The 14,009-nt window shown below is 38.4% G+C and overlaps 1 protein-coding gene across 3 annotated transcripts in view; it reads left to right on the top strand.

Moving 5' to 3' along the window:
* Positions 1-14,009, top strand: part of ctnna1 (catenin (cadherin-associated protein), alpha 1) — a 104,128-nt gene that overhangs the window by 57,784 nt on the left and 32,335 nt on the right. For all 3 annotated transcript variants that reach the window (XM_041798009.1, XM_041798008.1, XM_041798007.1), the window contains exons 10-13: positions 5,242-5,334; positions 6,891-7,047; positions 7,771-7,971; positions 13,762-13,913. In XM_041798009.1, coding sequence (XP_041653943.1) covers positions 5,242-5,334; positions 6,891-7,047; positions 7,771-7,971; positions 13,762-13,913 — 603 coding nt within the window. The remainder of the gene's footprint in view (positions 1-5,241; positions 5,335-6,890; positions 7,048-7,770; positions 7,972-13,761; positions 13,914-14,009) is intronic.

The raw sequence follows: 14,009 nt of genomic DNA, 5'->3' as shown, positions 1-14,009 counted from the left end.
GTTTTTTTTTTCCAGGTAGATAGACTGTTGGGAGGCTTGAAAATGAAATCCCACACACATAGCAACCCTTTTTTATGTGTAGTGATAGTTTTAGTGCCTGACACATCTTTAATCCTAATTATTTCATTACCTGCCCAGTCTCCATGTATATAAAGTGTTTTTTAATGCAGACTTGCTAAAACATTCATACACTTGAAGAAGTTTTGTCACACATAAATAATGATAGCCACCTATCTGTGGACCAGTATTTAATAACATTTGAGCCCTCTACAGCATCAAATAACATATGAGCCATCTGCAGTATCAATAAAGCATGACAAATCCATGATCTGAAGTCTAAATATGATTCATAAAAACAGCATGCATGCTCAGTGACATTTTAACTAAAACCAACGAAGAAAACATTTTCAAAGATGATTGAACCAAAAGGTGGCATTTCAGACACTGCTGTGCTAAAACTGGTTAGTTTAATCAAATTAACACCACAAATAACTGATTTAATTACAGCAATTCTTTTAATTTGGCAAGATTCAGACACAGCCAAATCAAGAATTTTTCTACCTTGCATTATAACATACCTTTATTAGGGCTGGGACTTTATTGTGTTAATTAAGATTAATTATAACTCAGCTTTCATTTTGATACTTTAAACCACTTACACAAAAACACAAGAGAGAGATTAATGCTTTTTGCTGCTGTTAATTCAGCAAATAATTTTAAAGCAAATGTCTGGCAGTTGTTCTAAATGGCCAGAATTCTTGAGGACTGCCGGTCATTTTGGCCAGGGACAAAAAAAGTCTAGCGGAAACGCTGCTGTCGACCACTCTCGGTGGTAGAAGATAAGGGGCTAGAAGCGCTGCTACAGATTGCATCATCTGACCAAAATTATGAACTGCCATGCAGAAAGAAAATTTCAAACAGTGCAATCACAATATTCCTTATTCATATTGCACTTTATGTTAACTTTCAATGATGAAAATCAACACAATTTTGTTGTTTAAGCTCATTTATGTGTCTATTTATTGATTCAGTCATATACAAAAATCCATTTCAATTGAAAAATGTTGCTTCTTGTGTCAAATATTGATATGCGATTAATTGAGATTAATTAGTTACAAAGCCTCTAATTAATTAGATTAATTTTTTTAATCAAGTCCCACCACTAACCTTTATTTAAGTGCTTACTTTAGATTATGAATGTTACTAAGGTAATTTATCTTAAAGTATGCCTAAATGCTGAGTCAGGTGTTGTGCTGTCATTACATGGAAAATATAGAGACAGCTTGAACCATGAGGTCATTAGTTGTTTTAACTGTGAAAAGAAAACAGAGGGTATATGTGTGTGTGTGTGTGTGTATATGTCAGAGAGCGAGAGTAAGAAAGAGATTTCAAAGTTGTTTTGTGATTTGTCAATGAAGGGGTTTTTATGTGATGAAAGTATCAAGGTTTCACCACACGTGCCTCATATAATTAACCTTGCAAAGCAGATGGATACACCCGTTTCCTTGTTTTTCACTGGCGAATCCATCTTGCAAAGCTCCCGTCTGAACCGTTTGGGCCTGGTTAGAAAGTGACAGGACCAATCAGCGACGAAGGGCAGTACTTTCAGGCTCAGCAGGGTCGTGACATAAACAAGCAGCAGCAAGAGGCCAGTGCAATTATGGTGGAAGAGCTTAGCGTGAATGCTGCTAAAGCTATGCTAAAGCACCAGTTTTATCAGAACTTGACGACATTTCTTTGTTAAAAGAAGACCAAAGAACAGCAGTGAGTTGTTTTCTTTTCAACAACGACAAACGTCGTGTACTTACATGTCTAGTTGTCATGTTTCGCGTTATTCCTCGATAGCGGCTACGTCACATGTTTTGTTGCTCTGATTGGCCAGTAGAGATGTGACAGACAAAACGTTCATCCAGTCAAACTCCGAGTTTTTTTCAAAGCCTCTGCCTTTTCTCAAACGTGTCCTATTGAAGCTTTCCCAGATGGATGTGTGAAACAAATCCATCTGGCGTTATCATATAATAGTATTACATCGAAATCATATTCTATTGTTTATAATGAGGATGTTGTGCACCAAAAGGCCTTCATAATGGTAAAGAAATCAATTGCTAATGCCATGTTTTCATTCTTTTATAAGCTTTTGCCACCACTAGCTGCAAGTGCTAAAAGAACACAGCTAAATATATTACTTTTCGTGGAATACACGCCTGTAGAGCAATTCAACATCAGTGCAACAGCAGAAGGTGAGTCACAGCAGGACTCCAGGTTTTCAACTCTCACTGAAATTGCTTAACATTTCCCTGCAAATGCATCGTGTAAAATAAATATTGAATGATATTATAAGAAGCCCTGGAATAGGGCCTCCCTCAAACAGCATGGATGTAAGTGTTGCAGTTACCGTATTCGCAGTATAAAATGTTTTGTGCCATGTCACACAAAGAATATGCTTTAAATGCAATATGTCCCTGATTCAGGGTCAGAGAAAGCAAAATGTCACCAATCTCTGACTGTTGATATGACATCATAAGTAGTGCATGTGCAGGCCGCCTCCAGGCAAATGGTGCATTAGTTCACACACGTTTAAAAGCAACATGACGACTGACCCACATTTCGGCCCTTTAAACAGCTCACCTACTCTCTTATTTGTCAAATGTCATCATCGAGAAGACAGCATTTGTATCATTACATAAGGCAAAGAATGTATGTATTGTGCTGTGATTTACCTAACCCATTAAATCCCTCTCTATAGATGTTAAGTGCAGGCTAATAAACAGCCTGTTAACCGATTATGATAAAATACAACCTGCTTCTAAAAGACTAAACACATATTTTTTTCAAACATGACCTTTAAGCATGACTTAATTTCTAACATGCTTGAACCTCATATGTGGAGCAGCAATAAAAAGGAAAGACAGCTTCAGATTTAACCTTAACTTTCAAAATGTTTTCTCACCTTCTCTCATCATGCCTGGATATCTGCTACTTTCCCTGTTTGGCTTTACTTCCTTGAGCTTTCTGACTGCCTTTTCTCTTTTTTAAGTGTGTTCATAAAGACTGAATGTTTTCATTCTCATGGTAATTATGGCAAAGTTTGAATTATTTCTGTTACTGACTGTTGTTAATGAGCCACTACAGGGTAGCCTTTGATAACTCTATTGTTCCCTTTTTAAAATCTAGACGGTATCCATCACATGAAGCTCAGACTTTTACACACAGCATTTCAGTTAGTTAAAGAGGTGGTATGATAAAATCGGCACTTTGTGATGAAGCCATGAGGATAAAATTTATTGGATAGTCTCCTATATGTCTATGCAGCACAATTGTGTTTCATGGGATTGGGGGATGTGTGTATACCTTTGCTACCCGACGAACCTGTAATTGTGTACTTGTATGGAAAGAAGATACATTTTTGATTATGTTTGCACTGACTGGGTAAACTCTGACTCCCCTGACACTTAAGAGTATGGTACAGTGTGGCAAGCAAAATACTGTTAGTTGACTTAAGTGTAGAATTTCCTTCTTTGGCTTCCTTCGCAGTCCCTTTATGCTGAAAACGCTGTTTTCCCGGAGGTATCACGGTGAGAGCAAAAGAACGCTTTTGTGAAAGATCATGAAAGTAAAAACACAGGTCTAAAGTGCCGTTTTCTCTTTTTGCACCCGCTCTCTCTCACCCCTCCTCTCAGGATACTGAATGTTCTCCCTGTGGTCCCTGCATGTGTTTGCATAGTGATGCAGAATGTGTTTATATCAATGTTTCAGTGCCTCACCAGAGCGCTGGAATAAGTGCTTCTCATCAGCAAAATTGCACAGAAATTTCTTGGTGGGGGCAGGTTTCCTCTTGTAGAAATGACTGAAGAGGAGAGGATCCTTCACACTCAGTGATTCATTCCACTACCCGTGCTTCAATGGAAAATTCTTTTTCACAGATATGCCCCACAGTTCTGTGCTTTTATCATAGCTTTGGATCAACTAGCTTGAATCTTGAAATCCCAAAACCCAACACAGCTCATTAGGGCAAGCATTTGCAATCAGATAGAAAAACAGAGAGTTAACCTTTTCTTTCTTCTTATTTTTCTGAGAAAAGAATTATAAATATTATAAAGTGGAAATCCAAGCTTTCCATTATTAATCCCTCACTTAGTTTTTAGACTGTCTCTATGCTTGTTTTTCTCCTTTTCTTTTCCTACAGCTGTAAAAGCTATCATGTCTAAGTCTTTTTATAGTATAGTTGGCTGTTCAGCGCTACTAAAATCTTGATGTTATAGTAAAAATAGGTTTTGGTTAACAGCATACTTATCATTTTGCTGTGTGACCCAGATCTCAGCAATTAAATGAATGGGTAAAATATAACTGATTGATTGGCTACAAAAATAAGACACAGGTTGTTAAAAATCCCTTTCAGTCTTGTTCCTGCTTTAGTGAAGTCAGAAGCGTGTTTTTGTCTTTGTAATTGATTATGTTTAGCACATTCTCTGTCGATTGGATAATCCCACTTTGGCACTGTTCCCCATATCCCAGGCATTCTGTTTTAGCATTGTTGCCAGTACATCCCTACCAATAAATGGGATTCTTCACAGACTCTGACCCAATTTTTTTGTGAATATGAGGAGAAGCATAATGTTGCTCTGAAAGACACATGAATATTTAAAAATAATCACGGCAGGGATGATTTGTTGGTCAATACAAGAAAATATACTCACACACCATAAATGTTGGCAGCCTGGAGCAGGACCTGCTGAGCTCAGCACTCCAGTTCTCACTCGTTTTTGAAAGTGTCAGGAATATTTTGCCTCTCTTATTCCAGGAACGTAATGGCAGTCTGGCAGCCTCATGTTATGGCCACGTCCTCAATTCACCAGCACCAACTTCTACTAGCATTTGTGGAAATTTAGCTTTTTGTACAGAACAAATGCAGAACTTTTATTTTATCTATTCGCTCTACAGCTTAGCTTTTGTTTTCCCTCCCACTTGTCCCTTTTTCCCCTCTGTGTCATCATATTGTATCATTTTAGCAGCTTTATAAATTAATCCTCAGCAGTGGATTTGTATTCCGCTGGGATTACTTGTATTTCAGCGCTGCTCCATTTCTGATAGAGAAGAATTCCGAACCCAGGCTACCATAATGAACTTATCTGAGTTTAATTATATATTTATGTGTTGCTCTTTCTGTGTTTCCCTGAAGATAAGACTGTTTCAGAGTTCTTGTCTGTGGCTAAAAGGGAGATATGTGTGTTTTCTGTTTAGGTGGCCAATCTGGCATGCTCTATCTCCAACAATGAAGAGGGAGTGAAGCTGGTCCGCATGGCAGCATCTCAACTGGAAAGTCTTTGCCCCCAGGTATGTGGCTGTTTTGCCCCCTTCTTCTATTCAACACTCTGATTCAGCTTCTTGAGAGGCTGCCATGTTGCCTTTTAATACAAGCACGAGGAGTTGCCAATATGAAATGCTGGTTTTTTATATTTGTAGTTTGTACATCATAACAAAACGATAACATGTTCCCTGAAAAAATAAGTGAGTATAGCACAGAACGAAAAACTCTTATCACAATATTTAAAAAGTTTGTTGCATCTTCAAAACCAACCACTAACTGAACAACTTGCTTATTAAGTGAATGTACTTAAATTAAACAAAGAATTTTTAAAAATCACAGCAGTCTATGAATGGCTAATGAAGCAAACAGCCAATCATTATTAAAGATTTTGGGATGCAGTTGAGAAGAATGACACAGGCGGCTCATCTCCATATTCAGTCATAAAGCAAGAGCAAACTGCAGGAAGCTGACTAACCTTATAGGAGTGTTGGTGCTTGAAAATTGTTAGAGTGATAGGATTTGGAAATCAGACCTTGCTGCTGTAGTCTTTTTTTTTTTTTGATCAATTTTTTTTAGGCTGGAACAACAGACATTGGCCAAAATGAATATGTAACTATCACAATATTTCATAAACTCTAATATTGTGCATCCCTGGTCAAAATTAAGACATAAAATTAAGTACATGTTTTATTTTCTGAAATTTAAAGTCTGAAATTTAGGGACTTACAGTTAAGCCTAAAGTCATATCTGCATGCTTAGCATGCACACACTCCTCTGCCACTCTGTCACGTCATCACACCTGTGCGATGAGGTAAGAAAACCTTGTTGCAAAGACCAATTTTCTTGTGGTACGTGCGACATATATGTCACACCTTACAGCCCTGTAAAATAAAAAATGCATTTAATAAAAGAAGAAATATGGACACAATCACACCTTCCATGACAAGACTGCAACTATTTCTTGATATCACTTGCAGCCATGCTGTTTCACATCCCTGTGAGCAAATTGATTCACTCACTTTCTGTGCCCTCATATAACCTCTCCCACCAGTGCTGAACTCTCAGAGCATTTTTAGGTCTGTATTCCCCAAGATTCAGCATTTCCTCATGTCAAAACTGTAAATGGTTTGAACTAACTCTGGGGTTGCAGTTTGTCTCTTGTATAACGGACAAAGAAAATAAGTTTGGTTTTTGTGATGAAAATAAACAAAGCAAATGATACTTAACGGTTTATTGTATATCAGCCATTGTCTTCTAGTCCTTATCTATACACAAAAGATCTAGCAGTTTTTTTCTATGCTACAGTTGCTTCTTTTAGTGTCATCTAATAACTCCCCTTTACACTGAGCCCTTATATTCACAGTTGTCTCTCCCCCCAAAACAAGCAGCAAGTAGTGCATTTCATTCAGTCTTTCAGAATGTTTCGTCTCTGTAATCACTCCCAGGAATGAACTGGTTTTGTGCTGCAGTCCCAACATTGGGGTGGGAGTGTGGGGGGCTTTATGCAATCAACCTATGCTAATGTTGTGGCTGAGGGCTATGCTTTAATGGAGCTTTAATGGTTGTAATTGGGTGATTACAGGTGATTAATGCAGCGTTAGCCCTTGCTGCCAAACCCAACAGTAAGGTGGCCCAGGACAATATGGATTTGTTCAAGGAGCAATGGGAGAAGCAGGTCCGCGTCCTCACTGATGCTGTTGATGACATAACATCTATTGATGACTTCCTTTCTGTGTCAGGTGAGTGGTGCTTATTCATTACAAGAAATGAGTTGTTCTGTTGGAGGATCATTGATGAGAACATTTGCAATGCACTGTTTGTCACATGACGCTCTTGCTCAGTGTTGAAATGGACTGACACAAAGCAGTTAGAGCCATTCTTAAGAGAGTGTGAATAACTGTGAAGAATGTGAAATATTAGTCTTTTCCATAGAGAGTCATACATACCAAGGCTGACTGGACTCCACGGAGGAAGGTACTGAAGCATCAGCAGCAGTACATCTACAATTGACATCCTGTCACATGTGTTAAACCACACAAATGGTTTGTCAGGCATACCCTTACAGAGTTCTCGTTAAGCATTAAGCAGAGTGACTTCTCTCACCTCCAGCCAAGGACAGGCTGTAATTTACGCAGTGGACATTTGCATTTAACAGGCTCCCATTAATAAGCAGTCTGAGAATTTGTCTTTATTCCTCTCCATCCTATATGAGAGTTTCCCAGTGGCCCTTTTAATTTCAGGACCATTCAGCTTCAAATGTGCACTGAGAGTTTCCTGACTAGAGGTATTCTCTCATTATGACACGTAACCTTTTCCTCCTCAGATTATCATGTGACTTGAATGGGGGAAAAAATGTAGAGTATGTGTTGAGGTCAAATTTAATTCTAACATTTGGTAGCATGTTAGGGGAAAAATGGTTCTGAGTTTACACTAATAACTGCATCATTGTTTTTAATCCCCAGAGAACCACATCCTGGAGGATGTGAATAAATGTGTCATCGCACTGCAGGAGAAGGATGTTGATGGTTTGGATCGCACTGCTGGAGCTATTCGAGGACGTGCTGCCAGAGTTGTCCATGTCGTCACGTCTGAAATGGACAATTACGAGCCTGGAGTCTACACAGAAAAAGTACTGGAAGCCACCAAGCTCCTTACTGACACAGGTACAGAAGAAACATGGTTATTTTCCAATTTGATTTAACAATTCTTGTTACTTTTGTCAGTGGAGTGCATTAATAAACATTGAGATTTTAAAGTCACATGGCTTAAATTTAAAGAGACACATAGCAGAATACATTGGAAGATGTGTTCTGCCTATTGACTGTGGCTTTATGTCTACAAAGGCAAAAAAAACATTTATTGACATTTTGGAAAAGAGAGCGCTAACTTTTTTTTTTTTTTTTAAAGATTTATTTTGGGCATTTTTGTGCCTTTATTAGATAGAGGAGGACAGTTGATAGAGTCGGAAACAGGGTCAAGAGTGGGGGAGAGACATGCGGTAAAGGGCCTCAGGCCAGATTTGAACCCGGGCCACCCACGTACATGGGGAGCACCTTTAACCACTAGGCCACTTGCTCCCCCAAGAGAGCACTAACTTTAAATTCATTTTTAACTTGTAACTGGTAAGTGGTAACCTTGCAAAGCAGATGGATACGCCTGTTTCTGTGTTTCTCACTGGTGAATCCATCTCGCAAAGCTTCCGTCTGAACCGTTTGGGCCCGGTTAGAAAGTGACAGGACCAATCAGCGACAAGGGGCAGTACTTTCAGACGCAGCAGAGTTGTGATGTAAGCAAGCAGCAACAAGAGGCCAGTGCCATTAAGGCGGAAGACATTAGCGTGGATGCTGCTAAAGCGCCAGTTTTATCAGAACTTAACATTTCTTTGTTAAAAGAAGAACAAAGAATTGCAGTGAGTTGTTTTCTTTTCAAAAGCAACAAAAGTTGTGTACTGACATGTCTATAGTCGCCATGCTGCGCCACATGGTTGATGTTTTACAAACTTTTTAAGTCAGTAAGGTGAAACAAAATGGTAGAAATACCTTAGGGCTCAGAGTAAAATATTCCACCCTTTTTTTTATTTCATTCCTTAAATTGTTCGGTCACTAGGGCGTACATAGTGAAAATGCCAAGCCCCCTCATTTTTTTTGTTTATTTATTTTTTTGGTAAAAGATAGACTATTAATTGTAATACATTACCTGAGCTAATTGACTTTGTATTGGCATGATTTTACGTCAACTTTAACGTGGATAAAGGTTTGTGTCATATATGGTCATTCTTCTAATGTCTGCTCTTTAATGTTTTCATGGCTTTCATTGTGGATACTAATTTAAGCTTGATTTTTTTATGGCATTTAGAAAGCTTAACATTCAAGTAGCATCAGAATTGTCTTAGAAAATGCAATTTTCTGATTACACCCAATCCCGTATTTGTTATGAATTTGACATTTGAGAATATAAGCACTTCAACTCAGCTTTTACTACTTATATCCACATCAGACATTGTTTAGTTGCCAGCTAGGCCTGAATCTTTCACCCTGAGTTATGTTGTAAAAGATGTTTCTGTCCTTATACTCCACTGTATCATTATTAGACAGTGTATATGAGACGTGTTAGCTTCCATCACTAACAAGCTAACAAGATGGTAGAACAATTTATCAGTTGTCAGATTTTGGAGCAGTCTGGCTCTCTTGAGGTTGGGCCCATTAAAAGTCAGAATATGTGGAGTGCTCTAATTCAGGCTGGATTTCTGCCGCGGCTGAGACACTGTCTGTAGAATTGGTCTGCTTTTTTTTTCCATACAGTTAATAGAAGGAAAATAATAGTGCATAAAACTGAAAATATTTTTTTATGTGTGTACATTAAAATGTTTGAGAGATTTTGATTTATGAGAAGAATCTAGATTTACTCAGCGTCTTCTGCTAGTTTTACTTTTGACATAGAGCCTGTAACCAAAGTCCGCCTCCTCCTCCTTGTGTCAGAGCATTTGTTTTCAAGGATAACATAAGTTTTGAAATGATTTGGCTCGACGCCACGTTAAGGCCGGCCACACACTACAGGATTTTAAGCCCGATTTTAGGCAAGATTTGACCGCCCCGACGATTGTGGGGACATATACTGACTGGAGCCTCATCGCAAACAATTATTTGTCTGAGTAGTCTGCATGTGGGTGGTGTCAACACAATTGATTTACTGCTCCAAATTGCATTGTAGCCTCCCAGACCCTGAATTTTAAATATCAAACATGTTTGATATTTACGATTCTATGTCATAGTGCCGCTGACGGAGAACCCACAACAACCAATGAGAGCGAGCACACTGGGTAGCGTCACCAGACGGATCATACGTACTTTCACCTCTCACAACCATGAACACAACTGTACCTTAATTCCAGCCAGAATTTCGTCCTGAGTCTAACGCATGCCAGAGCAGCCTGTTCTGGAGAGACAACAAGTCGGTATCGACACACATCCATGTTTGTGTGTTTTTTCTGAAGTCACGTGATCACATGAGGTCGTAGGCAGGTCGGCAGGTGTGTGGTCTCCAGTGATCTGACAATCTAGCTGAGTCGTCTAGTGTATGCATTCAGAGGATTAAAATGAAAAATCGTTTAAAACTTTCCTCATGTCTGTAGTGTTGTCCTCACCTCTCTAGTGTATGGCCAGCCTAACACAGGGCAGCAGGACCAGAATCTCTGTAGAATGTGCTTTTAATACTGGTATCATGCTTATCTTCAGCCCAATAGTTAAAAAAAAAAAAATATATATGTATATACACACACACAGTGCTTAACAAATTTATTAGACCACCTGTCATATTTGTCTCAAAGACCATACAGCATCATGAAGTGCTTTAATGCAGACTCTTTCATTTTCAGTGAGCTCTCCACGTTTTACCATTTTGAACAGGAATGGGGGATTTCAAACTGAATTCACCCAAATTTGAGCTGGCTCACTGGGCTTCTCTGAGAAGTCAGAAAATTAATCAAGCATAACATTCAAGCACTAAAACTCATTTTTCTGTTCAGGAATGCAAGTAAATAACTATAATTTGACATATTAATCAAGAAATATTAATGTGCTTTACTATTTTTTCAGATTTTTGTAAATCAGTAAATTTGAAAATTCATGGATAACAATAATAATTATATTTTAGCATTAAAAATATCATTTGGGTGAAAGAGCTTCTACATATTGGTGTATTAACCATTGCAGAAACATCAAAAATGGTTTTGGTAATTACCAATTGTGTTAATTTAGGGCAGCTGCGGCATAAACCTTACTTTGGTCAGGGTTAGGGTGGTCTAATAAATTTGTTGAGCACTGTATATATATGTATATATATAAAAGCAAGCAGGTTGAACTGTTCTAAATTTTATTTTTAAATATGAGATAATTCTAGTTCTAAGTCTTGGAGAACATGGCTTTAATGGAGACTCCAGCTAGCCTCATATTAATAACTAAATTTTTTTTTTTTGGTTCCTGTAAATGAACAAGACAAAGAACATGTCAGCACTTTTTCTCATATTTTCAACATATATCTTCTTAAAATTGCCTATTTCTTTAATAGTATATGACTAGATTGTACATTAAAGGTCATTTCACAATGCTGCCAGTTCTATAAAGGAGCAGGTAGATTTTTGAAACAACTGGCAGCAGTGGCAGGTTGACCCAAAAATTAATTTCCTATTCAGGACTGGACTGAGCTCAAAAGCTGTCCACTAGACATCATAATACTTCTTTCTGCTTTTTGTCTTTAATGTGAAATTATTTAAAACTCCTCTGTGCTGGAAGGGAATTCTGATCAGTGTACCCACAACACACAAAATGCTTCCTAATGTTTTTTTCTTAAGTATTTGATTTTTCAGCACCTTTATCTCAGGACTGTGCATAGGTCAAATATGGTCCACAAACACAGAGAAAAACCTTTACTTTTCTCACTGTTCTTGCCCCCTACATCTGCATCCTGACATCCACTTCTTTACCATATAGCTAAAGCTGAATCCTAAATACAGGATGTGAAATACTATTAATGCAGATGTGCTGAAAAGCCCTCCGGAGCTGTTATATCGTCACTGGGGCAAAGTACATGCCTGCTGGGAGAGCTTTGTGAAACCTTCTACTGTAAAACTCTGTTACGCCCATTATGGGATCCGTTCCCCTCAGCACTTTTCCCTATTTCTCATGCTAGAGTAGATGGCAGCACATTGAATAAGAAGACCGACAGTCCAAACTGTTAAATCATACTGGGGCAGTAAGAATTTTTTCTGTAAAAGAAAATGGAAATGGAAAAGAATAAGGACTCACTAGAAGGACTGGACAATTAATCGAGTTTCAGTTTCAATCAGGATTTTGGCACCCAAGGATTATAAAACAAGATAATCTTGCCATATCATGTTCTTGTTTAGTCCATAGGTTTTTTTGATGTGGTAATTGTTTTAGTCTTTGTCCTTCAATTTTTTTTGTTTCTTCATTGTTATTTTTACCTCGGCCAAGGAGGCTATGTGATTGGGTGGGTTTGTTCATGTATTGGTTAGTTTGTTTGTTAGTTTGCTTATTAGCAACATAACTCAACAAGTTGTGGATGGATTTTGATGAAATTTTCAGGAAATGTCAGAAATGGTATAAGGAAGAACTGATTAGATTAGATCCAGGATTTTTTTTTTTTTAAGTGCGGGTATTTTGCCTTTGTTCAAGGCTTTACACCATCTCTCTGATACCCATGTAGTAGCTTTACATGGTTTACAGCTCAAAAAACTCGTCATGTTTCTCACACTGGCATCCTGAAAAACCCTTATTTTAACTTCCGTCTGAAACGCTTCATTTTTCGCTGCTGTCTCTTTAACATCCCCCCGCTCCACGGACCTGCTTTCCTCCGATTGGCCGATTTTCCGGAGGCTGGCCGGCAGCAGGACTTAATGTTTTGTGCCCGCCTCCTCCGATGTGGCTAATGTTGTTATGCTAGTAGTTGAAAACTTTGAATGAACTGATCCGACTGAGTAAAATATGGTGAATTTTGATATACGTCCGCACGTGTTAGACCCAGAGTATGATCCTTATAGTTTGGAGAGAGGGGGGAAGAAAAGCAGCAACAGCGAAGGATAGAGCAGGACATATCTGTTTGGTAAGTGTTTAATTACTGTGTTGCTAAATGGCTAAATGGCTAAAAGGCCTTGTAGGGCGGTCTGTTCTGCTTTGCCGGCAGTACGGACGAACCACGAACCAGTCAGGAGATCCTATTGCGATGACCTCATCAGTTCGCTCCATCAAAATCTCGTCTCGGGAGAATCTCGTAGAAATTTTCAACAAATCGTTTTCATCAGTTTACACACTAATTACAAGATTACTGCCGCATACGTTTATCTTGTGGTTTGAAAATTTGCATACGTGGAGTATGGACACCCAATATTGTGACTTTATATTTATGTTTTAAAAAAATCAGAAAAGTATAATACCCCTTCTTTAAAGGATTCTGTACTATTGGGAGATCGGGCTAATTGCGGAGGTCTTTGTTCTCCAAGTGCTTTTCTAGTATAGCATTATTTTTTACATATTGATGATTGCTACTAGAATTTACTGTCCTGTTTTGCTTATTTTTAAAGTGTTAAAAGTGTTTAGGTTGGGTATGTGCCAATGTTGTTAAATTGCATTTAATAATTGTGATTTTAAGGCCAATCAAAATAATAGTTCTCATGGTTTTTGCTGTGATCGAGCAGCCCTACTTACTAGTATATTTTTGCTTTATTTTTATCATTATGATTTTTATTTTTTGTTTTATGATTGTCTCATGCAAAATGTTTTCAACACTCCCTAGGTGTTAGATTAAGCCAAGTCCCATTGTGCCCTTATTTGTGTTCCAGTCACTTTGGCTGTGTGCTTCTCTTTGTGTTTTTATTGGAGTGAATCTTCATTGATGTTGTTCTTCTCTTCCTCCCACCTTTGTCTCACCTTCCACAGTCATGCCACGGTTCACAGAGCAAGTAGAGTCTGCAGTGGAGGCCTTGAGTGCAAACCCCTCGCTGCCCGTGGATGAGAATGAGTTCATTGACGCGTCCCGTCTGGTCTATGATGGCATTCGTGACATTCGCAAGGCTGTGCTCATGATCAGAGTAAGTTGGGTGGTTTTTCTGCCCATTCAAAATAAAATAAAACCACCCCCCCCCCCAAAAAAAAAAAAAAAAAAAACAGCGAGAGCTATTTTTAAA

This window comes from Cheilinus undulatus, linkage group 10 (genome assembly GCF_018320785.1).
Source record: "Cheilinus undulatus linkage group 10, ASM1832078v1, whole genome shotgun sequence".
Classification (NCBI taxonomy): domain Eukaryota; kingdom Metazoa; phylum Chordata; class Actinopteri; order Labriformes; family Labridae; genus Cheilinus; species Cheilinus undulatus.
The sequence above is the reverse complement of the archived record's forward strand: the minus strand, read 5'-3'. Positions and strand labels throughout refer to the sequence as shown.